Source organism: Paramacrobiotus metropolitanus, unplaced genomic scaffold (genome assembly GCF_019649055.1).
Source record: "Paramacrobiotus metropolitanus isolate TYO unplaced genomic scaffold, Prichtersi_v1.0 Parri_scaffold0000039, whole genome shotgun sequence".
In the NCBI taxonomy this organism is placed as follows: Eukaryota; Metazoa; Tardigrada; class Eutardigrada; order Parachela; family Macrobiotidae; genus Paramacrobiotus; species Paramacrobiotus metropolitanus.
Genome location: NW_026570259.1, coordinates 787089 through 810982, shown reverse-complemented (window position 1 = coordinate 810982; position 23894 = coordinate 787089). Strand labels below are relative to the sequence as shown.

Genomic DNA, 23894 nt, shown 5'->3' with positions numbered 1-23894 from the left:
TTATTAATAGGCGACCAAGACGTACAAATCAGTAAACATGCACAATTATGTGTTAATAACTTACTTGTATAATTAGGAAGCAATGACATTTTACGGTCGTTGGGCAAATTAGAACCGGAAGTAGTCGGCCGCCCTGCTAGGACTGCTTCATGGGTGATATCACACCGCCTCCCAGGAGGCTGACTAACAAGAATACAATCCAATTCCAGACTGCGGCCGATACAAAAAAGTGCAAGTTAAAAACGATGAATGACAGAATCGAATATTGTGGCTTTGACGTAGAGTTAAATATGTAGTTTTTGGCGATCAATACTTCGTATCATTAGAGTAAACCCCACCAAGGCCTGCATCTGGGAATTTCCTTAATTGGCGAATTATCGATATGGTGGATGGGCGCCATTTACGGTTAGACCTACACCGAGTTTTGAGCGTGGTATGATGCCAATTCAGCAATTATTGTGGAATGGCGTCCGAGCAAAGCAGCAAACTGGTTCCCGGAGTTCTCAACGAAGCTCTTTCCTCTTTAACCGAACTAGAGCGCAGTATCGCTGCTCGGACGGCCGCAAGTGATCGGTTGCTGACACTGTTGGTGGATAGCGGAGAAAATGATCTACCATTTGACGATGCTGTCAGCGCCTTTCAGGATGCCTTGTTGCACATTCAAAGCAGTCTTTCGTAAGCCACTTATATATTCCGATGTTCAATAATTCATATATCTGTATTCATTGTTTTGGGCTGCCTTTTGTACAATTTTTGTCTTCACTATAACAACTAATAATAATTGTAATTCCTTCAATTGAAACATACATTTAGTTTTCATTTTCACTCATCACTATTAGGTATACTTAATGTTCTTATCTTAATATAAAAAAGTGTACTTAATTAAATATGTCTACATATATTATGTTAAGTGTTAAACGTCAGTGCGATTAAAGATGCGAAACACCTAGAGCAGTACTGTATTAGCAGACATAAATATGAAGAGTGCAATTAGAGCATGCCCGTTTTAGTTACCAGCAAGTGCAAGTATTTATAAGTCGTTGAATAAATTTCCGAAGCATGTAAATACTTATAATCTGTGGAGAACTGAGCATCAGTTGATAGTCATAATATAACCGTTTTTCTTTCCTTAATTATTTGAATCTCTTAGTCTCTTGATTAAGTGTCATTATATGAATTATGTGCAAGCTTATTCTTTTTTTGGGGATTGCTCTGGAATAGAAAAAAAATATATTGCTTGAGCATGATTTTCGTACTGTGTGGATATTGTTTTACATTTTCGTTCCGTCTTGGACGCTTCGAAATTTTTGCCTGAGTGGTCTTTTAGATGTTTCAATAATTTTGTTCTCTACACTTAACAAAATTATGACGTTTTGAAATGGTGTGGATGATGTAATCAACGTGACTTTTGCAGAGACGTGGAAAAATCCTTGAGTGCGATCCCGGCGGCGCCCGTATGCAGTTTAGGTACCTCTGCCTTTCTGACCTCGATTTCCAGCGACATTAAGAGAGACCACGACGCCTCCGCGGAGGATAATCCGGTGTATAAGGATTTATATGAGGAGCTGATTTCGGTCTACGCTTCACATGATCGTGTACGGTGGATGTAAATTGTCTGCGTGAATGAGTTTCGGTTCTTTTTCGATTGCGCCTGCGCCTGCAGGTTTGTACGGTTTAATATCGCGGTCGTAAGGCGGCATGCCTGTAGTGTCTAATTGTAACATACAGTACTATAGACTCGCAGTTACGTACGAATACTGGTTGGCGCACGTTTTTGTTGACCGCTGTTTTGTGTTTCGCAATTTAGTATCGCGAGTATTCGTTAACGGCCTGGAATTCTTTGAGCGCGCACTCATTCCGCAAATCGTCCCAGATGGTGGGATCGCGATCGGGAAAGGGAAGCTTGTTAATGAACGAAACGTACGTGCAGTGCAGAATGACTTACTTCATGTTAGTAGTTGGAGTGCTTGCTCTTTATGAAATTATGTAGGTAATTGCAAGTGAATTAGGTACCCAAGGTAATATTTCGTACGCAGTTTTCGGTAGGTTTGGAATCAAACATTCTTCATTTCATTCTTTAAATCTTTAATAATTTCCAAGTCAAACCTTTGCGTTTGAAACCGTCAAAATAACAAGTTATTTTTCTTAATAAATAAAATTATTTTTTTAAGTGATTTTGAGTCAAGAAATAACCATCAATCAACGCACAGTTCGATGTGATAAATTCAAAACTGAAGAAAACATCGCTTATTCTATTTCTGGAGTTAATTTCCTTGCATAAAACGACGAAGATTTCCGAAGAAAAATTTTATATAATTACTTTTCGGTTTCAAATTTAATTTCTGATTATTTCAAATTCGCCCCAAAAGTACTCTGAATTTCTACCCTAGTTTTCGGGAACGTCTTTCTTGTTTGGTATTTTGGTATACTGTACATAGGAAGGAGTAGGATGCTGGATATTACCGGTGCACTTCAGCGTTGCATTTGTGCTGTTTGTATTGACGAGCGCTATTGGTGATGTCCGTTCGACCAACTTATCGTAAGCTTAAAACGAACATCCGTTCTTGTTTTAGTGTACGGAAATGGCTGGAGCAGTTTATGCGCACTCTTCAACTACCTGCTCTGCATTTTACCGTGAATTTTCTACCGGCGATGGGAACGGTCATCGAAGTAAGCCCACACTGGTCGCGTTACGGTCAGGCATTTATACCGGCATTACTGATATTATACGTATAAGTGTTGTGTTTATGCAATTATCGTATCTATTTTCTAAATTTTGAACACTGACGGTAACTTCTGTTCGATTTTCTTTGTTGCAGTAAGGAAAAAATTTATTAATATAGTAATTGTGCGAAGGATGCAATCATATAGAATGACAGAATGTTCCTTACAGTTACTGCACCCGTCACGGTTGTTTCAGGTCGTTATTGACCGTAGTTTCCGCGCTGTGATTTTCATGCGCGGCATTATGATTGAGGCGATCAATATCCGCGGCATCGAGGAGAATTTCAACCTTGAGCCGAAATCTTTGCGGCCTTTGGACCTGTGGTCGCCCTCTGAATTTGAAGTCTACCGTATTCTGACTAACAACGCTACTTCCGCTCTCCTGTATTTCTGCAATCCTTTAAATCCGGATCATGTGTTGAAGCCTTACCTGGTACGCAGTCCATATGCCACTGTATAGTACTGCCGAACAGGCAATGAAATAAACACGAAATGAAGTTCGGGAACACATAATCGATGTTAATAGTATTAAAATTTTAATGATGTTCTGGAACGCATTTCGTGAGTGTGTAGTACAGGTCCTGTATCGTTGAATTTTGATTAATTGAGGGAGACACGGAGAATCAAAATTCAGGCGTATTCTTTCTTTTCAGATCTGGTTGAATTCCCTTGCAACATTGTTCAGTCTTCCCTGTCGGAAATGTGGTAAATATCTCGATCGCGGCATGCCCTCCACATGGAGGGACTATAAACGATTCGAGCCCTATCATGAGTCGTGCAGAATGGCCACATTTACAACTTTTTGAAGCATGCCTTTTGGTTATTTTTGTTCAAATTTGTTTGATTGTCAAGTGTTTGTTACTGTTGTTGTACGTTGTTGTATCTCGTTCTAAGCAGCGCTTTCATGTTTTATCTTCCAGTTTTGATTCTTATTGGTTTCCAAAGCATTCGGTTAACGAGTTTAATCTTGGACTGAGGACTTCCAAAACAAAAATTGTTCATTGTTCAACGCCTTTGCAAAATTTGTAATAAAAACTGAAATGCCTTTGCAAAATTTTAAATAAAAAAGGGGATGTGTACTTCCTGTGTAATTTGGAAATCCGCGTACATACATCTTTAAAAAATGCCAATAAAGTACTTAATGCGTTACGCGACAAAAGTTTAAAAATTCTATATCACTGGGGTTTGAGCAAACACATACAAAATAACCAATACCGCATGCATAAGGCATTAAGAATTCCTCCAGTATTATCGAACGTCAGAGGTGTGCAGAGAGCCTGCTATGAGAATCATTCTCAGGAAATAGCAGTGGTAGTGGTTTGTCTGCCGCGGAATGTATTGAGCATTGTCGTGGCACCGGCAAAGTCCATAACGGCATTGCACGCTTTCACCGGAAGCAGGCTACAAACAAAAAGGGAAGCGTCACGCAGCGTACAATAAGCTAATTTGGTATGATGTGGCCACTGACAATAATGAGAGCAATTCGACTAACGACACCTTAGATACGTAATATAAGCAGATGAACTGAATGCATAACCAAAATGACTACAAGATCGTGTTCTGAAAGCAGAAGCGCCGTGCCGCACAAAATCACAATACACATACGTGATCAAAGTGCGTCCATTTCATTGCGCGACGATAATCAAAGGTGCAGGCAATGCGATTTGGACTTCGCTCAATAACATAACTTTTTGGACGCAGACGAAGTGAATGGACGGCACTCACCTTTTGACTCTAACCCCGAGTTCAGCCATGAAAGGAGTAATCACCAGATGGCCATTGCGCAAAACAGTGTCAACAACATCTTCGGCTAGCTTATCCGCGTCAAGCACCGGAACTAACCGGGGAAACCTACATAATGATCGCAAAATTAAAAACATCGAGGAACACAAAAACTACTAAGATCAGGTATAACATCATCAACGCAAGTGACTGGATTACTAAATCAGCCAGAAGTAAAACAATTATGGACTCGGAAATTCCGAATTTTCACAACGAGTACTCGTAATTACTAACAGGTTTCCAAAAGCAGCTGTAGGAAACATATTATATTATAAAGTGCATACTTGTATTCTGCGCCTTCGAAAAGGCCGGTGGAAACCAAGCCGGGGCAAACCAGCGTCATGTGGATCCCGGTTCGTCTCAGCATCCTCAGCTCCATTTCTAAAGCTTCGTGCAGTCCCACTGCGGCAAATTTACTGGAGATGTAGCCCGACGCGGCGCATCCGGCCCCTTTACCCACTACACTGGCGATCGTTATAATGTGGCCATGATTGCGATCCATCATGGAGGGCAGGAAAGCCTTCAGCGTCTACAAACAGAAAGCAATATTAATCACTATGTACCTCTTGCAGTCTTGCCATCTTAAAATAAACTAACTGCCGTCGTTCGGCCACGGAAGACCAAACAAACAATTTTATTTAATTACTTACAGTAATAGTTTTTTGCACATATATTATTGAGACAAAGCAATGTTACAACATGAAGAAATTATAGTCTAAAATTTAAACTTCAAATTCTTCATTTACAACTTTAAATTAATCGAATTTGCTCGTCAGATTCCCAAAATTCGAATATGCGACAGCGACTGCAGAAGCAGCAAAGCGCTAAAATCTAAAACAAAGCAAAGTTCAGTTTGCTGTTTAGCATCGAAGTCATCCATAAAATTTTCAAATACGACACGCTTTACATAATAATTAATAACAATTTTAAAAATAATTACAATAATCAATCATGAATAGCATATCAAACAAATGATATTTAACGGGCAAAAGATCCTATTAAAAAAATAAATCATAATAAATACTTCAACACCCATTTAACTCACCCAAAAATGCGCGAACGTATTAGTGCGGAAAACATCGGTAATGCTTTCATCCGGGAGATCCATAAAATACTTGGAGCAGACGATGCCAGCATTATTTACCAAAATGGAGACTTCTCCCACGTCATTCTGAATCAGCCGCGCGCATTCGTAAACATTCTGTCTGTTGGAGACATCGCATAAATATGCATACACATCCGCTCCTTCCGATGCAATAATCCGCTGTGCTTCATCCAACCATTCCTGATTGTTGTCCAAAATAATCACCCGACAGCGCAACCGCGCGAACCGAACTGCCAACGATCGCCCAATACCATGTCCGCCACCGGTAATTAGGACCACTTCATCGCTAATATCTTTGCGCGCTTTCATGCGATTGGGAATGAGGGATAATACGACGGCTTCGAGGATGTAGTAGATCACCAGCCATATCGTGTACAGAAGTTCCGGAACGATATGCGCTGCAGCCATTCGCTCGTACATTAATAACGCAGTACACTGAGTACAGACACTTTTGCAGATTCCTTCCCTGAACAAAATACAACTCAACAGGAGCCAGAACACTGTTTCAGTTAAACTAAGCCGAGAAAACTCAAGTTCGACTGTTCGAGGCTAAAATCTAAATTTTTCGAACTAGAAAAATTGATAAGTGACAAGTCATAAGAAACAACTGAATGATTCACTCACAAGTGAATATGTACTGTTCCTGCTGTGTACAAAAGTTAATAGACTTCGTGAGGTTTAAAATATAAAAACTAGAGAGCGAAACTTTCTTACAAAATTGGTAATAAAGTCAATCAGGCATAAATATATTAATGATAAAAATCATAAAATCCTAGAAATAAAACTCGGAGCAATGGTTGATTTTCTGATAAGTAAGTACTCTTGTACTCATCCAGAAAACTTTCGACTTGGACTTGGAATCCACCGCCGATTGGAGTTCACATCGCTAATTGCTGTGGCTTATGGAATTCCACTTGTGGTAAAGTACTTCCGGCTGATACAGTGGCGGTCGCAGTACAGCAACTACGGATGACGGTGCATCTGCAGCTGAAAACAAACTTCCGGAGTGTTTGCGCTTTGCAGTTTGCTAAAGGATTATTTTATTTATTCTCTTCACGAAAAGAGTTCGCGACATATTCACTTTTTTCTTTAATTTTTTTCATATTCAGACTATTAAAGCGGTAATCCGTAACCAGTTTATAACTGACTAGCTCAAGGTAAGACGTAATGCTGGATATATTTCAAACGCTCGCATAGTATCATTAGCAGTTTGAGTTAGCAGCTTAGCTTCTTGATTAATTTTTAGGTACTACGTGCGAGTGGCTGAAAAAAGTTGTGCTTATCTTAAAGTTATCATGACTTATCACTTTACAGTTTACACTTTAAAGTTATGATATCTTTGATCTTTCAGTACCGTGGTAGCAACGGCATTCTTTTTCGATTTTCGATCGGGTTTAGCTTTTCCTCTACTCTTCCTTTTTCAGTGTTCGCGGTTCATAACGTAGCGGTCTCACCATTTAAATTTTATGAATAAAACTAAGTCTTCGGCGTTCTTTGCTAGTTCGCTTATAAGTTATAAATCTTAATATAGATGGCTTTATTTGGACGTCCCGCTCAGCAGCGCGGTAGCAATCGCTATCTGGTGGAATTTAAGGCTGGTCGCATGAAGCTGGAAGGCACTACCGTCCACGCTGATCCGCGCAAAGGACTGGTCTACATCACCAAGGGCGATGACGAACTTCTGCACTTGTACTGGAAGGAGCGCAATGGAACGACGCCCGAAGACGTACGAACATCCATAGTTGCAGCGTAATCTGGTGTCTGAATCGCTAAAAAACGTTATTTCCAGGACGTGATCATTTTTCCCAACGAGGTCGAATTTAAAAAGATTCCTCAGTGCACCACTGGTCGGGTTTTTCTCCTGAAGTTCAAAGGGTCCAGTCGAAAATTGTTCTACTGGATGCAGGTACGAATTTTGCCTCCGAAGGTCCAAATGGCATTTGTTTTTTTTATTTATTATACATTAGACGATTTATTTTTGTTGGGAAGTTTCTGTTTTATTATTTTTTTCTGTAATTGTTTTCTGCGAATTTTCCGTCTTATTTTCTGTATCGCTTAATGTTGAATATTGTACGTACACTAAATGCTATTCGAATCAGTTTTCATTTAGAGTTCGAGAATAAGATCCTTTTTCGAAAATCTTTGACAAATATTGGTCCAACAGGAGCCTGATGCATCGAAGGACGAAGAGCTTTTCAAGAAAGTGAGCGATTATCTGGCTGGAAAGACGCCTCCGCGCACTCCTGGCACTGAAGGCGGGAACATCGCTCCCGATCTGCAGTCTTTGGGAATCGGTAAGAATACGGAAGCAGTTATTAGGCGTATATTTGCTATGCCAGTGTTTTATGGGACGGAAGCATTAGCGGAAGTTAAATTCATTTGCTTTTGTTGTGTAGACGAAAGTTCTCTGCAGGATCTCCTGCAGGGCGTGGATCGCAACCAGTTGCTGCAGATGCTCGGACTGGGAGGTGCAGGTGGCGGCGCTGGGGCTGGATTGCTGCAGGGGCTGCGGGGACCCGCCAGCAATGGATCAGCCGCGTCGCCCAGCTCGCCGACGCCCGCTGCAGTGAGCGCTGGTGCGACACCGGCCGCCTCTCGTCCCGCTGCTCCCACCGGAGCCCCGGCTAAACCAGCTGCGCAACGTGCTGCAGGGGCTCGCGGATCGGCTGCAGGAAAGATCCAGTTGGCTGATTTGCGAAATATTCTCGGATCGGTGCAGCGTAAGTCAATTCGAAATTATAAGAACATGCACAAAAATTTATTGCAGCTGTTGGTAAGTTTCCAAGCAACAAATAAGGCGTAAGAAGTGTGTCTAGTATAGAGACTCGTTTTTTTAAAAGTAAAAAAATGGCTTCCGAGTCGGAAGATTTCGAGTCGCCCGTCTCTTTGACGGATCTTCCGGAAGAGACTCCGACGGCCCAGACGCCTGCGCCGCCATCCGATGAAGCATATCGCCCCAATTTCCAATGGATGAAAGAGCACATTGGAGATGTTCTGGTGCGGGGGATTGCGGAGACGCTTCTGCTCCGTCCCGAAGACCCGATTGAATACCTCGGTCGCTGGCTAGAGCAGGAAGCCCTGAATAGCCATCTAGATCAACAGTTGCAGCAGGAGAAAACCGAGATTCAAGCCGAATTAGATGAGGTTAACCGCATTCGAGAAGAGCGGGAGAGGTCGATACAGATGCATATTTTGGAAGAGGAGCGGAAGAAGGAAGCGGTGATCAGGGCTCAGGAGGAGGCTAAGTTGAGACTGGAAGCGGAGTTGCGTGCCAAAGAACTGGAGCTGATTCGCGGGGAAAGGGCGGAGAATAAGGGCCCGTTACCGTTCGGCATCCCTGAAACCATCCCGGAAATTCCCTCTGTTAGCGTTGTGGCTCCCGATCAAGACGATGTCTAATGACGATTGACGACGACTGTTGCTACTCGTTTTTCATTCAGTTATACCAAAGTTAGCAGTTATAATAAAATCGTTTTGTGTCTTTGCACGTTGTACATTAGTAGTTAAGTCGTAGTTGTACCGTAAATGCTTCGAATATAAAGAGAATCACTAATATTAATGTTTATTGTATTTGCAGCTACCGCAGAACAGCCACCGGTCGATTGGACGCCAGCCTTAACCCGAACTGTACTGCAGCCACTGTTATCCAACAAGGACTTCGTCGATCGTCTCGTCCCACATCTGCCGCAAGATCCACTTATTCCGCACACTCCCCAGGAAGTGATGAGTACTATCCAAAGCCCACAATTTCAGCAGGTACAAAGTATTTCAAGGAAATGACATTGCAGTGTGAGCTGGAGATAAACGGTGCATTGTATAACTGTTTGTGTTGGTACTTGGTAATGTAACAGTTGTGAATTTGCAGGCTATTCAAGCTTTTACTTCCGCTTTCGAAACTCGTCAGTTAGGACCTCTCATTCAAGAATTCAATTTGGGCGCCGAGGCTGTGCAGGCTGCGAATAATGGCGGTACGTAGCATTGTACTGTATTGTATGTGTAGCATTGTATTATGCGTTAACGCTGTCATTTGTACACTGTATTTGTTTGAAATTTTCCCCCAAATGCAGCAAAACAACTCCTCGTGAACGTTTATATGTAATGTAATACAAAGTTAAATTTGTAGATTTTGCTGCTTTTGTGGCCGCAATGCAGCGAAATGGTGCACAGACCGGACAGGACAGTTCGACTCCTGGTTCTGGTGGCGGAAGTGGCAGTGCGCCGGGAAAAGATGATGATGAGATGTCAGTTGACTGATTGGGCTTGTCACTGTGGTAGCTTTGCATCGTAAGCTTTTTTATAAAATCGCGCTGCAGTCGAGACAAGAATCGTTTAATTATCGATAAAAGCACTTCTTTTGGCTTTCTGTTGTTTGTTTACTAAGTACCGTTTACTAACGATAAGTATCGTACCGTTTTAATTGTGTGACAGTAACGCATAGTGTTAAAAAGATACAGTTTTGGCTTTGTCACCCTGCTAGAATGTTTATTAACAGTTTGGTCCTTGCACGGAATTAAACAACTTCGATCTGAAAGTGGTTATTACGTGTCACTAGTCACCACGTTGCTGGAATTTACTCTGGTCCAGATGGGGCGGAACCGGTCGGTTTGCCGTCTATTTTCCGGAGACGCGGAGCTCGCTTACTTGCTTGATTTCTCCATTCCTCCGGGTCATCGAAAGCATTGGCCACTGGGTTGCCTATTAGGAAAATCCAATGCTTTAATCGTCAGCACGGATCTTACATCGGTTTTGTAGTACATACCGAAAAAACATATTTCCTCCAAAGTAGGAACTTCATTCAGTCGGGCATACTCCGCCCAGTCTTTAACGAGATTATACGCCATGTACAGTATCTTCAACTTTTTCATGGCTTGAATGCCTTTCAGTTTATCGATCATATTGTACGATAACCACAGTTGTTCTAACGTTTCGGACGCTGCTTCGATTCCCGCCAGGGATTTAATGTAATTCCTTCCGAGGGCCAATATTTTCAGGTTTTCTGCAAGATAACCAATCGGAACATGACACTTTACTTTTTCATCGCAGCATTCTTACTGAGCGCGCCCAGGTTGGATATGCGATCGATGATGTTCGTGGAGAGTGACAAATACCTGTATACCCAAATATCATGGTGAGTTAATTTTTACACGCCATACAACTTAACTTACTCACATTCGCCGAGCATATTGAGCGTGCTGTCCATTTTGTCAATAGGTGGCATTTGACCGTTCAGCTTGATCATCTTTAAACTCCATTCTTCACCTCGCTCTTTTGCTGCCGCCTCCTGTAAAGCGCTGTAAGCACATTTGCATAGATTTCGTAATCGTTAATTCTTTAATTTTAAGCTTATGGGTATCTAAAATTATGCATAATTTTGATTACCGCTTTCACTAGCGCGTCTTTTATGGACGTTGAATTGCCTCCTTTCTAAAAATAAAGCAGTACGAGTATACTAATAATAACAAATATTTATGATAACGTCTTGACGTTTTAAAAGTAAAGAAACTACTATATTCAACGTAAAGTTAGCCTTCTTACCGCCATTTTCTGCAAACGTTCGGTAAACTCGTGGGAAGGATATCAAGAATCAGAAAAGCAAGCCTTTTGAAAGCGCTTATTAAAACCAACAGCTTCGAGAAAAAATACTAACTCTTACAACTTACGTACTCAGGTCGTTTATTGTTTTAGCGTGAGCATTGCGCTGTATTAAACTTCAAAATCAGTTTTGACACATAGCAACGGCTGAGCATGCTCAGAGGGAGCATCATCCTTGTTAGCGAAAGATGGACGCGCCCTCGAACGCCAATTCGCTGGCCTTGGCAAAGAAAACAGGGGCATTAATCTTCTTTGTCGGTTGCGCTATAGGATTATGTATCGCAGAGATACTGGTAGCCGTCGCTAACCAGAAAGCCCAACAGGAAGCACGCAAGGCTTCTCTGGACTACATAGCGCAGGTCCGCAATGGCAGCTCCAATGTATCCTCCTACAATACCACCACCACCACCCCGATGCCGGATAAGCACGTCGCTGTGCTGCACACAGGATCCGGTAATCAGATCCTGGCGGCGCAGATCAGTGAGCCCAACATGACGAAGATCCATACGAAAGTGATCACGCATCGGCACCGTAAGGTCAAGCATCGGAAAAAGGATGAAGATGACGACGATGACGATATCGACGATTTTATTGGGAATCCCTTCCGGATTATTACCAGCGATGAGCATGAGAAGAAAGGTGTGCTGGTGCATCCATGCAAAGGAAAACACTGCGTAAGTTTCGCTGATTTTTGCCAGTTAGTCTGACTGTAATGCCGTACTAAAACTGCTTCCTCTAGTGCAGAAACCAAAGCCACCTTCCAGACGGCTGAAAAGGGCAGCACAAAAAAAGCATGTCGAGGATGAAGAAGATACAGGTACTGTGACCTAATTTTACGCGTAAATTGTGGGTTTTATGTTTTTCTTAACGACGCTTGACCAGAGTAACTTTGTGTCATAGAATTCGAAGAAAGGGTATCCCCTCGTCATCGTCACAAGCACGTGATAACGGAGAAGATACACAAAGCGTTGGCCGATGTGAAAAACGATCATGAGCACCATGTAAAAGGGCACAAGCACAAACCAAAGCTGCCGAAAGAGCACGAATCCGCACCGACAAAAGTTGTGGAGGAGACCGAAATCCACCATGATCACGGAAAAATCGTACACAAGAAACACGATGAAAAAGGTCACCATCAAAAACCCAAAGTTCAGAAGTTCCACCATGAAAAAGAACATCATAAGGGTAGTGTCCACCCGGTGATAACTGCACACCCGATTAAATTCAGCAGTTCAGAGAAACCATCGGTCAAACCAACAACGACGACAACTGCGACAACGACTACACATACTACAACAGGGAAAACCAAGAAATTCATCGCTCTTCGTAAGATTTCTTCAAACCAACCAAATACTGATAAAGCTGTCGCTGTATATCACCCCTTCTATTTATTTTACAGCGGGTGTGCGTAAGGACTTCCAGATTGACAAGATGGACGTTCCACCACCAAAGAAGCGCAGGATGAATGCAGCGCATGAAAGCCGTGCATGTCGTAAGATCATGAAGGATTTGGATGCATACGAACGTGATGAAAAATATAAATCAGAGGAGCTCATGATTGTATCATTCCGGGATGGTGTGGATGAAGTGCAGAATCTGCTGCACACCTGGGTGAGGACGCCGGTGCATGTTATGGAGGGATTAGTATTTGTGGCGCTTAGTGCGTGTCTATTGCTGTACTGGGTGGATGATTCACTGCAGAGCAGATTACGACGCATTGGGCTTAATATCTGAACGTGTCTGTTTGGTTGTTAGGCAACCGGAAGCACCTCCAGTTGTGCTTATTACAACTGCTGCAGAATTAGGTACTTACTGGTAACAAAACTGGAAATTTTGTGCCATAAAGAGAGCACCGGTGGCAGTGAGTGCGTGCAAGACTCTCATGGTTTCCACTTGGCAAAAGTTGGCTGGCAAGGCATTAAAATTGCAAAGTCTGTGCTAGTATACTTATTATAATTAACGACATCGATCGGATTAATATACAGTAGATATTTATGAAAGTGCTTATGCAATCGTCGGCATCGTGCGTTGAAACGCATCGCAGTGACCGAACTATACGTGTCAAAACAAAAAAATTCCGATTTCGCTGCAGCAGAATAATTTATCGTTCCTAAGCTTTCAGCATAACTGCTACTATTAATAATTACTTTCTTAACAGTTATTGGTTAGACGGCAAACGGTTCTTCTGTTGATTTCGAATCTGGGGTGGAATAGAACTGCGGAACTACGTATCTTTTACAGTATTGTGGCTAACATCATCCGTTCGACCATTCGCATTTTCACAGAGGATCTTGCATGGTACATCGGCTCTGGAGAATTTATTGCTAACTGCAAGAATCGCAAGACAGATCTGTGATTTATGAATCTGCAAGATTAGACAAATGCGGACGCATGCCGAGGCGTATGATATTACAGCCGATCCCGACTGTTATGACGAAATCGCGGTAAGATGCTCATCCAGATTTAGTGAATACGTCATTGGCTGTCCCGCTGCGCTTCATTTTTTATCTTTTATGCAGAGCAACGCGTCGTACCTGGCTACAAAACCTGCTTGTTTCGCGGTGTTCGGTCCCCCAGGTTCCGGTAAAAGCACTGTGGCGCGGATAATCTCTCAGTTTTGGAAATGCCTTTTATTGACGCGTAAGGGCATCGATTGGTACTTCTTGTGCAGTTGTGAGTAGCCCCGTTTGTTGCTGACAGCGGAAACGGTGGTGACGGAAGCCCTGGCCAGCGCGGACACATCAGAACGACTGAAAGAGCACCTCAATTCCCCACACGGTGTTCCCGAGGATGTAGTGCTGGACCTATTTCGAGCCAAAGTGCACTCCGACGAGGCGCAACATTATGGTGAGTTCATTGCACATTCGGACTCGGATTTGGTGTTTGTATATATTTTTATCATGTATGCACATGCTTCAGTAGCAGGCATTTGTAATGTATTGTATTAAGTGACTATTGACTTTACAAGTGATCTTCGCTTCTGCAGGATACGTGCTGGATGACTTTCCTGCCCCCGATATCGGCATAATGACCGTTCAAGATCAGTTTGAGATACTGAAGCGATTGGAGCTGAAGATCGATTTTGTCATTATTATCAGAGTACGAACATTTCATTGAAACAGAGTGCTACATGCTATTTGCGGTCGGTTCACCGGTCGATTGCATTGGCAGTTCCCTCTGGAGGATGCTGTACGCCGCAAAGAAAGGTTGTACTTTCACAGTCCCAGCGGGGTATTAGTTCCGGAGAATTTTTTCGAAGAGTCCAAATCTTACGTGAGTGAGACAACCAAATCATATTCAGTATCAAATTATATTGAATATTCATAATATTCTGAATAGCAGCAAGCACCAACTTGTATCACCTGGGAGATTTATTGCATACTAAACATAGTACGCACTATGCCATAAATCTCTCAAGTTTAGTTTTGTATGCTTAGGGTTTTTGTTAAGCGAGCGAGCTCTCACATGCGGCTGAAGAGGGAAACATTCACCGTGAATTCCTGTTGTTGTTACAAAACCTACATTGTGTTAGACAGAGCGCCCAGAGGAGTATGCCACGGAAGGAGAGCCCGTAGATGGCCAATCGGCTTTAGTAACGCCTACCCATGACCATTCTGAAGCGGAAGACGACGACAATCCTGAGAAGACCGACGCACCCGACGAGGTCGAACCCGAACCAGTGGGAGCAGAAGAAACGGAAATGCAGCAGGAATCAGCTGGAGCGGCAGCAAAGAAGCCGGGGAAGAAAAAGGGCAAGAAGGGCGCTGATGGCGCCGATGAAGCGGGTCCGAGCCTTCCATCCATTCTTGACAAGAAAACCAAGACATCGTTTGGCCATCATCGACGACCTACCCATCTGACCGGACCAAAAACACCGGAAGAACTTGTAGTCGCTCAACTGGACAAGCCGATCGAGGACATCGAGAATGACTTGGTCTTTTTTCGTCAACTATATTTTCCCAACGCTGTATGTGATGTGCAATGTGGTGCATCCATGATAACTGTAAACTATAAACTATGGTTTGTGTTACAGCCGATTGAAAACGGGAAGATTCAGTTTCCCTGTGAATCAGTTTACATGCGGCTGGAAGACTCGGTAGAATGGACGCAGGAAGATTATTTGGACTATAAGCGGACATTCCTGCCTGAGCTGGAGGTTAGGAAGAAATATCTTAAAGGTCACCTTTAGTGATTGAATTTGTTTTTGTTTAGAATTTTATGTCCCTTTATTACCCGCTTCGAGTGGTGGAAATCGATGGCAACATGCCGCTTCACAAAATTCCAAATGCAAGTATAATATGAGATTTCAACCTTAATGTATCTGCATAGCAAACGTGTAAAAGAAGTATAACTCTGAATTGCGTGGCAGTTGGTACTCTCGCGGTTCGAATGCATGCGCCTGCAGAAGCCACCAATTCCACATCCTCTCAACAACTTGGTTGCATTACAAACATTGATGGAAGAAGTGCCAGATGACGTGGAGAAACAGTTTGATCAAGCACTGGATGTGGGCGCCATTTCGCATCGGTGGAAGTGGAGGAAAAGTGTCTTTGGTATACTGTGCCCGGTCAGCGTTTACGAAGGAGAAATGATTTCCGGAAAATTGCCGTTCGTTTCAACGTGAGTAGAACATTTAAGAAACCGCTTTCGCTAGCGCAGTTGCTAATTATGTAGACCATGATATCTTTAGCTTTCTGGACCGGTTGTACGTTTTTGCGGACGAATTACGGCAGCAGAAATTCATCCGCTGTCCCAGATTATACCTGCTGCCGCCCAGTCCCAGAGTACCGATGCGGCTAGTTGTTCTCGGACCGATCGGAAGCGGCAAAACTACGCTGGTTCAGAAGATTTCTGACAAAACCAAATCTATGGTACTCGTACGCCACCTTGCCTCCTTGATTGACGGTTGTACTGGTAATTATGCTTCGTTAATTGCAAGGTTATCGACGTGGGAGATTTGGCGGAGCTGGTTACGGCAGAACAGAAAGCAAAAGCTCTCGCCTCTGCCCGGGCAGAAGCCACGGCAGCGGCCATCCAGCGCGTTCGATCAAACTTAGAGGAAGAGTTGTTTAAAACTAAGGAAGCAATGCGGAACCTAGGTATGCTTGCATGCTTGCTTACTACCTTTTTACAGATAGCTTTTTTAAGCTTTCCGGAAAGATTGTCATGATGTCTCGCTTTTTCTTAACATAGTCAAAGATCTACGGATGATCAATCCGAACGCGGATATACCTGTGGATGTTAGTGATATATTAAACGAAGGTATGGTTACAGCTGCGGATGTTGACAGTGTTTTTTCAAAAGCCACTTTTGGTGAGTAAGGCGTTGAAGTTTATTTGCATACTGCAGAGCGAACCCCACCAGACACACCGTTGGAAGAGAGATCGTCGTTTGCAGAATCTGTATCGCTCACGCGACCGGAAACGCCACGTTTCACTTTGACACCGCATCTCACCGAAGAACAGGTAGACCGCATGGAGCAGCTGGAAAAGCAAATTGTCCAGACCCTCAACAGTTTCCAAGATTTGACATCCAGATTGACCGCCCTGGATGATGAGCATCCGGATGTGCAGAGCGACGTCGAAAGATTTATGGCAACTTTCATTCCTGATTTGTCGGTCTTTGATGCCGAGCGCTACGTCCAGTTGACAAAAGACAGAATAACTGCCACAATGGAGCCTGTCACGGATAAGAACGGCCAATTGTAATTATTGGGGTTCAGTCCATAATTTACAGTATTTTGTGTCTTGAATTACCTTATTTCGCAGTAAAGGGTGGATTATGGACAATCTGTTTCCTCACCCAAACGTGTTTTCTCTCCTGTTGGATTTGCCGCTCATCAATCGGATTACGGATGTCGTTATTCTGGGCGATTCTACGGAGACCTATGAATTGCTGCGGAAGCATTACAATGACAACAGCGTAATGGTGCGCTACGAGAGAGTGAAGACGCTTCCCTTCATTTCCACCACAACACAGCCCTTGGGCCGCAATACTCTAGGACTGACGGAGCCAGAATGGGAAGACCTGCAAGCCTCGTTTCGCAAAGCCTACAAGGAAATTGCTGTGCTCAAAGAAGCTGGCAGTGCCGCTGGGATACGAATACATGACCTTCAGGTTGGAGATAGCGCGGACAACTGGGTGAACATCGTTATAGATTCCCACGAGAGTGAGTCCTTATAAACATTGTCGTCGGTTGATTGCTGCTTAAAACGTTTTCTTAATAGAATTATTCCGGTTTTCGGTTGACGATTTCAATGACGAAACACCAGAAGAGGAAGAGGAGCCCGAAGAAGAGGAGGAGGAAGAGAATGAAGATGGAACGACAAAGCCAGCAAAAACAGTAAAGAGCGACAACACATTGCATATTGCAGTGCTTGTTGAACAATATGTTGCAGAAAACAGACGAAAATTCTGAAAAAACTAAGCCGATTGGCGACACAGCCAACTACTGTCCAGTGGCGCTAAAGGAAATGGAAACACTATGGCCGGGCAATGCGGAGAATGGGGTTTCAATGTACAAGGACAAAATCTGTTACTTTAGCAGTCCAGAGGCCAAGGAGAAGTTCACCAAAGATCCGGAGATGTATTTGCCACATTTACAACCTCCCAAAGTATTTGCTAGTGTTTTTCCTGTTCTCTTGTCATCACTCACCAGTAAAGTGCTTTATGGTATCACAGTTGCCACCATTGCGAATATTTGTCACGGGAGCTGTGGGATCGGGAAAGACCACCCACGCGCGCAAAATCGCCGACATGACAAATGCATTCGTCATAAACATTCGGAATTTTATGATCGAAGCCTGCACACCAAAACTACAGAAATCGCCGGTGGAGACGCATACTTTAGATCCTCCAACTCCATACTGGAGACTGCCAAAGCAAGCGTTACCGGGATCGTCAGATGTCCCAAAGCGCGATAAAGCATTACCCGAAGGAGTGAGAAGATCAAGTTGCCATTTCTTTCGGTATGGCCCATTTAGGGGGGTCTTTTCAATAACAATTTTGTAGGTGAGCTGTGATGAAATACGTTGTAGGATGATCCAGAAAACCCAATCCCACTATCCGCCACTGAACAAGCCTACGCTGACGCCCTTTCTGGCGATACGGGTTTATCAACTGAAGTACTGACCGAAATGTTTGATATGTGGTTGAAGGGAAGCCCTTTTGCGTAGGTATCGCCAGGAAAGTATGGCACAATTGTTTTTAACACCTACTGATTTAGGGAACACAATCTGGTGTTCGACGGCTTTCCGATGTACCCTGAAGATGCCCGGTTCTTACTAGAGCGTGGAATATTCCCTGATGCGCTGATTAAGACATCCGCATCAGCTGACGGTATCATAAAAAGAGAGTATCCTAAATGGAAGGCTCACTGGACACAAGAGAAAAAAAAGCGTGACGAAAAGCGACTGAACAGCTACGCAATGAAGAAGCGCGACTGGGTAAATGCAGGATATACCACATAATAATGCGACTGTTCTGTTCTGTTTCAATTATCTGATGACAAAGCAGAAGTGGATTTTGTAATAATATCTTATTATTGTACAGGAAAAAAAGCGTGGTGATAAAAAGCAAGCTCTCTTAGATGAATTAGATGTCCGGAAAAAGGAAAAAGAAGAGGTAAATCAGCAACATAATCTGCTCAAAAGGTTTATAGATATGGCACACTTCGAACACAACAGTTTTTTATGACCGCACTTCCACGTCGTAGTCCAGTAGCCACCGTAGTAACCTGTACACTTCATATTCTGTGTGTCGACTTCCGAAAATCTTAGTAGTCACTCTTAGTCTGGGCAGTAACCTGTAGTTTTTTGTAGTCTCAGGTTTAAAGTTTTCTGTGTCTCGTAGTCTTGGTAGTGCAGTTTTCTGTAGTTTCCTTTAGTCCCGGTAGTTATTCCTGTAGTCCCGGTAGTTTACGTAGTTTGCTGTAGCTCTGTAGTCTCGGTAGTTTGCGTAGTTTGCTGTAGTTTCCTGTAGTCCCAGTGGCTCACGTAGCCTGGCTGTAGCTCTGTGTCTCGGTAGTTTATGCAGTTTCCTGCAGTGTAGCTGGGTGTAGTTTTCTGTAGTTTATTGTAGTCCTGGTAGTTCATTGTGTTCCTGTAGTCCTCGTAGCTCATGGGTTTTCTGTAGTTTATTGTAGTCCTGGTAGTCATTGCAGTTTCTGTAGTGTCGAAGTCATGTAGTTTTCTGTAGTTTATTTGTAGTCTCTGGTAGTTTGCAGTTTCTGTAGTTTCCTGTAGTCTCGGTAGTTTACGTAGTTTGCTGTAGTTTCCTGTAGTCTCGGTAGTTTGCGTAGTTTTCTGTAGTTTCCTGTAGTCTGAAGCTATGTGAAGCTAGAGTTTCAGTTCAGGTAGCTTCCAGTGAGTTTCGTAGTCTCGGTAGTTTGCGTAGTTTCTGTAGTTCTCCTCAGTCTGGAGCTATGTAGTTTTAGTCTTGGTAGTTTTGCGCCTACGTATACTACAAAGACTACCGACACTACTGGGAGCCACAAAAACTACAAAACTACAGGCGACTACGCAACCACACGAACTAGGGTTACAGGAAACTTCAAAAAAACAGGCTTCCGAGACTACTGGTGACTACCGAAAATTACGCAACCAATGAGACTACAATGAAGACTGCACAAACTACCGAGACTACAGGAAACTACACAAACTACTGGGACTACCGAAGACTACGCAAACTACCGAGACTACAGAAAACTACGCAAACTACCGAGACTACTGAAAACTACCCAAACTATCGAGATTACCGAAAACGACACAAACTACCGGGACTAACGAAAACTACGCAAACAACCGAGAGTCCGAGACTACGAGTTACTACAGGCCACCGCACAAAATAATGAAAATGCTGATAACTACGGGCATGACGGAAAAATTTTGTCATTATTGTATAAACAGCCTTTGCGAATACATAGGCTACAACGGAAAGGTGCACTACATCGTCTAAGGATGGCCGTAAAAAAATGTCGTGTTCGAAGTGTGCCATAGGTGTAGATTAAAATTCTGATTGGCAGTGCTTTTAAAAGAAGTGAATCGTATTTCAGGAAAAAGAGCGTGCTCGCTTGGTGGCTCAGGAAAAGGGCGACACCGAAGAAGTCGAGCAAGAAGAGGATGCCGAAGACGATGAGGTATCAGAAATTGAAGAACTGTTAGAAGCAGAATTCCCAGAACCGCAGCTGGACGACGAAAAGGGTGACGAAGAATCCGAAACCGAAGAAGACGCTGACGAGAGACTTCACGAGGAACTGCAGGAGAAAGTCGAAAGTACCATGAGCAACTTGGACGGCATCATGGTAATTCGCACATAACGCAGAATCTGACAGCTTAATTCTACGCCTACGATGTTTAGGAGGTATTTGAAGAGCAAAACGTTCACTCCTTTACCGTCAACACCATGAAGACTGAAGCTCAGGCAGAAAGGTCGTGGAAGAAGCATTTAACGTCGGTCCTGGAGACTCGGGAACATGCTATGGAAAAAGCGTACACACTTTCGGGCACAATGGCCAAGCAGATGCTGGATGTCCATTATAAACGCCTGGGGAAGTTTGGAACATGGTGTCCCGTCAAAGTGAGCATGCTCCGCATTTCCCTGAGCGAAGCAGGCTCCAGAATAATGTTGTCTCCTTCGATATCATCGTAGATTCGCAAAGGTCACCTGTTTCCACCACCTGCTACACAGAGTTCGGATTGGTTCCCGGTGGTTTACCGGCAGTATATTTACTTGTGTTCTGATCAGCCGGCACGGGAAGAATTCCTTCGTAGACCGGAACATTATGTTCGTCAGGTGAAACCGCGGTTGTGCATTCCAATCCGTATCGCTGTTATTGGCCCACCGAAAGGTGGCAAGACAGTCTGTACGTTGTTTAGCGTTTCTACGCCCAAGGTCTGCTAAAAACGAATGGAAAGGTATGGTAACTAATTGCGGGTTGTCATTCACAGTAAGCCAACGCCTGGCACAGGAGATTGGCGTTCCGCGGATAACGATTGGAGATGCCATGCGTTACGTTCATGAAAGTCTTGGACATTCTGAGCTTTTCAGAATTTTGTCGGTCTACCTAGTATCAGGAACGGAAATTCCCGATACTTTAAATGTTTCGGAAGTTTACCACCGCACGAAAATAACATTTCCATGTCAGATTTGAACAGCCGCAACCGCAATAGATGCTCACTCAATGTCTTGCGCTCTCATAGATGGATTCTGGATGGCTATCCAACCACCATAGCGAAGCTAAACATCATGATGCAGCGATTCATAATTCCCACGGTGGTGTTCGAACTGACAGCCAGCAATAAGTCATGCGTATTGCGCTCTGTGATTGAAAACATGAGCACCAAAAATGCGTGAGCCACTGATTGAACGACAGGATATAACCGTATAATTGGTTACGTTATACATGTCCGCTGGAACCGTTCTCTTCAATTTTAGTCGAATCCCAGTTTTCAATAACTCCCATGTCATTGCCACGAGGTTGGCGCACTACAAGAATAACCTTCCCGAGATTAACAACTATCTATCCGGAATTTTAAGAAATCTCGTACAGTACGACGGAGAAGCTTCCAAATGGAAACTATGGGATTCCGCTCTGAGTGTCATTGCCGAACGATATGTCCTAGTGCAGGACTATGTGGAAAGGCGAGAAAAAGGTACTGTTCTCTGGAGCTTTGTCCATATCGGCTGCCATAAAACCACACCGAAAAATTTCCAGGCTTGCCTGCACCACTGACCGGTCTGTGCGTAACACCTTTCCAACTGCGATCACGACTATCCGATGCATACGGATCGTACTGTCCCGTGACTCTGAATGAGCAAGGCATCTTGACCGAGTGTTTGGAAGCTCGGAATGATCTCCTGATAGTGGAGTATAAGGAGAAGTACTATCTCTTCGCTACAAAGCAGAATATGGACAGATTTCTTGAGCGACCGGAACAGTATCTGCCACCGCTAGCTGAGATCACGGTACCTCCACAAGATCAGCGTGCAGCGGTAGTTGAAATGTATGAAATGGAGTCTAACTGGAGTTTCCGGTTGGGATTCAGTGGCCTGGATCCTGTAACCTACTACGATGCGCAGTACCGGTAAGTGACATTGAAGCTTGCGCTGGTATAAACTACAGACTCAAAATTTAATCGGCAAGTTAGTAACATCAACATAATTATAATTATCATACTAATACTTAATGATGGTGGATGCAATTCATCGCACTATCAGAAAATCTTGAGCATAAAATAAACAGTGGATATCGTGCTTTAATGCTTTTAACTTTTTTTAATAGATCCGATGGGCTGATCTATGGAAGCGAGCATTTTCTGGCGGATTACCATGGACTGGTGTACATGTTTGTGGATAAAGCAAACCGGGACCGATTTATCGCGTACGTGCCATACTTTGTAGTTTGAAGTTTGGGTGTTCTCATCAGTTTCAGACCTTGAACTGTTTTCAGTCAGCCACAAAAGTTCACTGCAGCACCAGCACCATTGAAGCGGCCACCGCCACCCGGTGATACCGGGGAAAGAACGGATGTGTCGATTGTTCCGTATTTGGAAACCCGATTGGGACCATTCCTTATGCAGGCCCTGATCGAGGTGACCGAGCTGAGGCCCAAGTATCCTCGATGCGGCTACAAAGAATCCGCCATGATTTTCCTAGCAAATTACCTTAAAAGTACGTAATCCTCCATGTCCTCCTGTTTATCAGCAAACAAAATCTGATAGTAGTGTGGTTTTTGCAGGTAAAAACCCTAACATGCAGTGGGATGAGCGCAATATGCACGCGGAAAAATTACGCAAATATGAAAACGTCTCACAATTAGCCGCGGATCTGTTCGTTAATATCAAGGTTCCGTTTGGGAGCACTGCGGTGCCGGTGGCAAAAGACGTTTTGTCAAGAGGTAGTGAGTTGGAGAATGTTAAATCCGACTTGATTGTTGAATACGGGAAGCTGCTGCCTTTTTGAAATGTTCTGTGCTTTTGATAAGGCCATCGCCTGTCCGCGTGTTAATCCTCAACGGCGCTTACAACGTCGTTGCGGCTGCTACATAGTGTGGCCGAAACACAAAGTAATACTTGCCGTCAGTTTACTAGCTACTATTGCTCAATAATTATTTATAAACCTGTTCCTTAACAAGGGAAAACCTGATTGTAAAACAGTAACAGTGCCAGGTTTGCGGCTGATCTTTCGCAGCTGAAAATAACATTAACTGAACATCGTAGAAAATTACGATGAGCGCACCTAGGAGAAGCCAAAATTAGGCGACTCAACGGCACCTTTTAATGAAACGTAGAGCAGCACTGAAAGTCATGCATAACAAAGCTTCACCAACGAATTCATTTTCATCATTAAGTTTTACGATGTCTTCACTTCCATCACGTATTTCGAGACAAATCTTGACTCCAACTGCATCAACTTGCAGCGGTCTTTCCTCCATCTGCAAAGAATTCCTGCGTGTTCTTAACTAATGGAGGGTTTTTAAAGCGTGCATCTACTTCTAATGAAATACGTACTACTGTACTCGTAGTACGCGTCTTAAACCAAATTTGCGAAAGTCAGATCCAATTTTCAAATTAATACGAAGAGCAGAAGAAACTGACTGGCCACCTGAGCCTGCTTCAACGGAAAGCGCGGCTGTGAAGTGTTAGCAAAATTAATGGTTTTTTCAAAAAATAAAGTTTAGCCACATGTAACG

The 23894-nt window shown here is 43.4% G+C and overlaps 6 protein-coding genes across 10 annotated transcripts; 4 read left to right on the top strand and 2 right to left on the bottom strand.

The window, feature by feature from the left end:
* Nucleotides 1–256: 256 nt before the first annotated feature.
* LOC129590249 (mediator of RNA polymerase II transcription subunit 27-like) lies at nucleotides 257–3814 on the top strand. 2 transcript variants are annotated; one of them, XM_055485378.1, is made up of 6 exons: nucleotides 257–675; nucleotides 1415–1595; nucleotides 1808–1920; nucleotides 2574–2670; nucleotides 2894–3157; nucleotides 3378–3814. In XM_055485378.1, the coding sequence occupies exons 1-6, from the start codon at nucleotides 464–466 to the stop codon at nucleotides 3528–3530; spliced, it is 1020 nt and encodes a 339-aa protein (XP_055341353.1). In that variant the 5' UTR covers nucleotides 257–463; the 3' UTR covers nucleotides 3531–3814. The 2 variants fall into 2 exon arrangements, with proteins under 2 accessions (XP_055341353.1, XP_055341354.1); XM_055485379.1 differs by having other exon boundaries at nucleotides 2921–3157; nucleotides 3378–3811.
* On the bottom strand, nucleotides 3640–6424 carry LOC129590250 (short-chain dehydrogenase/reductase family 16C member 6-like). Of its 2 annotated transcripts, XM_055485380.1 has the most exons (5): nucleotides 6236–6424; nucleotides 5552–6077; nucleotides 4791–5035; nucleotides 4450–4575; nucleotides 3647–4125 (listed from the first exon to the last, which is right to left on the bottom strand). In XM_055485380.1, the coding sequence occupies exons 2-5, from the start codon at nucleotides 6029–6031 to the stop codon at nucleotides 4020–4022; spliced, it is 957 nt and encodes a 318-aa protein (XP_055341355.1). In that variant the 5' UTR covers nucleotides 6032–6077; nucleotides 6236–6424; the 3' UTR covers nucleotides 3647–4019. The 2 variants fall into 2 exon arrangements, 1 of the variants encoding a protein (XP_055341355.1); XR_008690727.1 differs by having other exon boundaries at nucleotides 3640–4125; nucleotides 4330–4575; nucleotides 5552–6424.
* A 70-nt stretch (nucleotides 6425–6494) lies between these two features.
* LOC129590248 (proteasomal ubiquitin receptor ADRM1-like) lies at nucleotides 6495–10307 on the top strand. The gene is made up of 8 exons (XM_055485377.1): nucleotides 6495–6768; nucleotides 7143–7337; nucleotides 7401–7517; nucleotides 7776–7905; nucleotides 8008–8331; nucleotides 9189–9367; nucleotides 9477–9579; nucleotides 9735–10307. The coding sequence occupies exons 2-8, from the start codon at nucleotides 7143–7145 to the stop codon at nucleotides 9863–9865; spliced, it is 1179 nt and encodes a 392-aa protein (XP_055341352.1). The 5' UTR covers nucleotides 6495–6768; the 3' UTR covers nucleotides 9866–10307.
* On the bottom strand, nucleotides 9848–12855 carry LOC129590251 (dynein axonemal light chain 1-like). Of its 2 annotated transcripts, none has more exons than XM_055485382.1 (6): nucleotides 11147–12855; nucleotides 10991–11035; nucleotides 10777–10892; nucleotides 10664–10719; nucleotides 10371–10607; nucleotides 9848–10306 (listed from the first exon to the last, which is right to left on the bottom strand). In XM_055485382.1, exons 1-6 carry the CDS (start codon nucleotides 11150–11152, stop codon nucleotides 10182–10184), a joined length of 585 nt encoding a protein of 194 aa, XP_055341357.1. In that variant the 5' UTR covers nucleotides 11153–12855; the 3' UTR covers nucleotides 9848–10181. The 2 variants fall into 2 exon arrangements, with proteins under 2 accessions (XP_055341357.1, XP_055341358.1); XM_055485383.1 differs by having other exon boundaries at nucleotides 9850–10306; nucleotides 10777–10902.
* Nucleotides 11345–13173, top strand: LOC129590247 (uncharacterized). 2 transcript variants are annotated; one of them, XM_055485375.1, is made up of 5 exons: nucleotides 11345–11877; nucleotides 11948–12020; nucleotides 12104–12529; nucleotides 12603–12814; nucleotides 12959–13173. In XM_055485375.1, the coding sequence occupies exons 1-5, from the start codon at nucleotides 11392–11394 to the stop codon at nucleotides 13157–13159; spliced, it is 1398 nt and encodes a 465-aa protein (XP_055341350.1). In that variant the 5' UTR covers nucleotides 11345–11391; the 3' UTR covers nucleotides 13160–13173. The 2 variants fall into 2 exon arrangements, with proteins under 2 accessions (XP_055341350.1, XP_055341351.1); XM_055485376.1 differs by having other exon boundaries at nucleotides 12603–13095.
* Nucleotides 13174–13505: 332 nt separating this feature from the next.
* Nucleotides 13506–23396, top strand: LOC129590252 (adenylate kinase 9-like). Its single transcript, XM_055485384.1, is given in 31 exon segments — nucleotides 13506–13647; nucleotides 13723–13843; nucleotides 13904–14050; nucleotides 14190–14302; nucleotides 14375–14476; nucleotides 14736–15170; nucleotides 15237–15411; nucleotides 15414–15490; nucleotides 15573–15823; nucleotides 15894–16074; nucleotides 16143–16302; nucleotides 16397–16465; nucleotides 16553–16907; nucleotides 16972–17372; nucleotides 17431–17546; nucleotides 17602–17817; nucleotides 17885–18143; nucleotides 18146–18171; nucleotides 18241–18374; nucleotides 18429–18648; nucleotides 18755–18826; nucleotides 20256–20504; nucleotides 20561–20779; nucleotides 20852–21065; nucleotides 21151–21347; nucleotides 21395–21552; nucleotides 21638–21855; nucleotides 21918–22287; nucleotides 22485–22583; nucleotides 22653–22873; nucleotides 22941–23396. Coding segments are annotated over 31 exon segments (5862 nt in total). The 5' UTR covers nucleotides 13506–13584; the 3' UTR covers nucleotides 23165–23396.
* The last annotated feature ends 498 nt before the right edge of the window (nucleotides 23397–23894 follow it).

Coding starts and splice junctions, on each gene's coding strand:
- LOC129590249 (XM_055485378.1), top strand. CDS start 464: ATGGCGTCCGAGCAAAGCAGCAAACTGGTTCCCGGAGTTCTCAACGAA. Junction 676..1,414: donor CACATTCAAAGCAGTCTTTC/GTAAGCCACTTA, acceptor TGACTTTTGCAG/AGACGTGGAAAAATCCTTGA. Junction 1,921..2,573: donor AGCTTGTTAATGAACGAAAC/GTACGTGCAGTG, acceptor TTCTTGTTTTAG/TGTACGGAAATGGCTGGAGC.
- LOC129590250 (XM_055485380.1), bottom strand. CDS start 6,031: ATGTACGAGCGAATGGCTGCAGCGCATATCGTTCCGGAACTTCTGTAC. Junction 4,576..4,790: donor TTCGAAGGCGCAGAATACAA/GTATGCACTTTA, acceptor ATCATTATGTAG/GTTTCCCCGGTTAGTTCCGG. Junction 4,126..4,449: donor CTCGGGGTTAGAGTCAAAAG/GTGAGTGCCGTC, acceptor TTTTGTTTGTAG/CCTGCTTCCGGTGAAAGCGT.
- LOC129590248 (XM_055485377.1), top strand. CDS start 7,143: ATGGCTTTATTTGGACGTCCCGCTCAGCAGCGCGGTAGCAATCGCTAT. Junction 7,338..7,400: donor ATGGAACGACGCCCGAAGAC/GTACGAACATCC, acceptor CGTTATTTCCAG/GACGTGATCATTTTTCCCAA. Junction 7,518..7,775: donor AATTGTTCTACTGGATGCAG/GTACGAATTTTG, acceptor TTGGTCCAACAG/GAGCCTGATGCATCGAAGGA.
- LOC129590251 (XM_055485382.1), bottom strand. Junction 10,608..10,663: donor ATCCAACCTGGGCGCGCTCA/GTAAGAATGCTG, acceptor GTTATCTTGCAG/AAAACCTGAAAATATTGGCC. Junction 10,307..10,370: donor GGAGGAAATATGTTTTTTCG/GTATGTACTACA, acceptor TTTTCCTAATAG/GCAACCCAGTGGCCAATGCT.
- LOC129590247 (XM_055485375.1), top strand. CDS start 11,392: ATGGACGCGCCCTCGAACGCCAATTCGCTGGCCTTGGCAAAGAAAACA. Junction 12,021..12,103: donor CGAGGATGAAGAAGATACAG/GTACTGTGACCT, acceptor TTTGTGTCATAG/AATTCGAAGAAAGGGTATCC. Junction 12,815..12,958: donor AGAATCTGCTGCACACCTGG/GTGAGGACGCCG, acceptor TTTGGTTGTTAG/GCAACCGGAAGCACCTCCAG.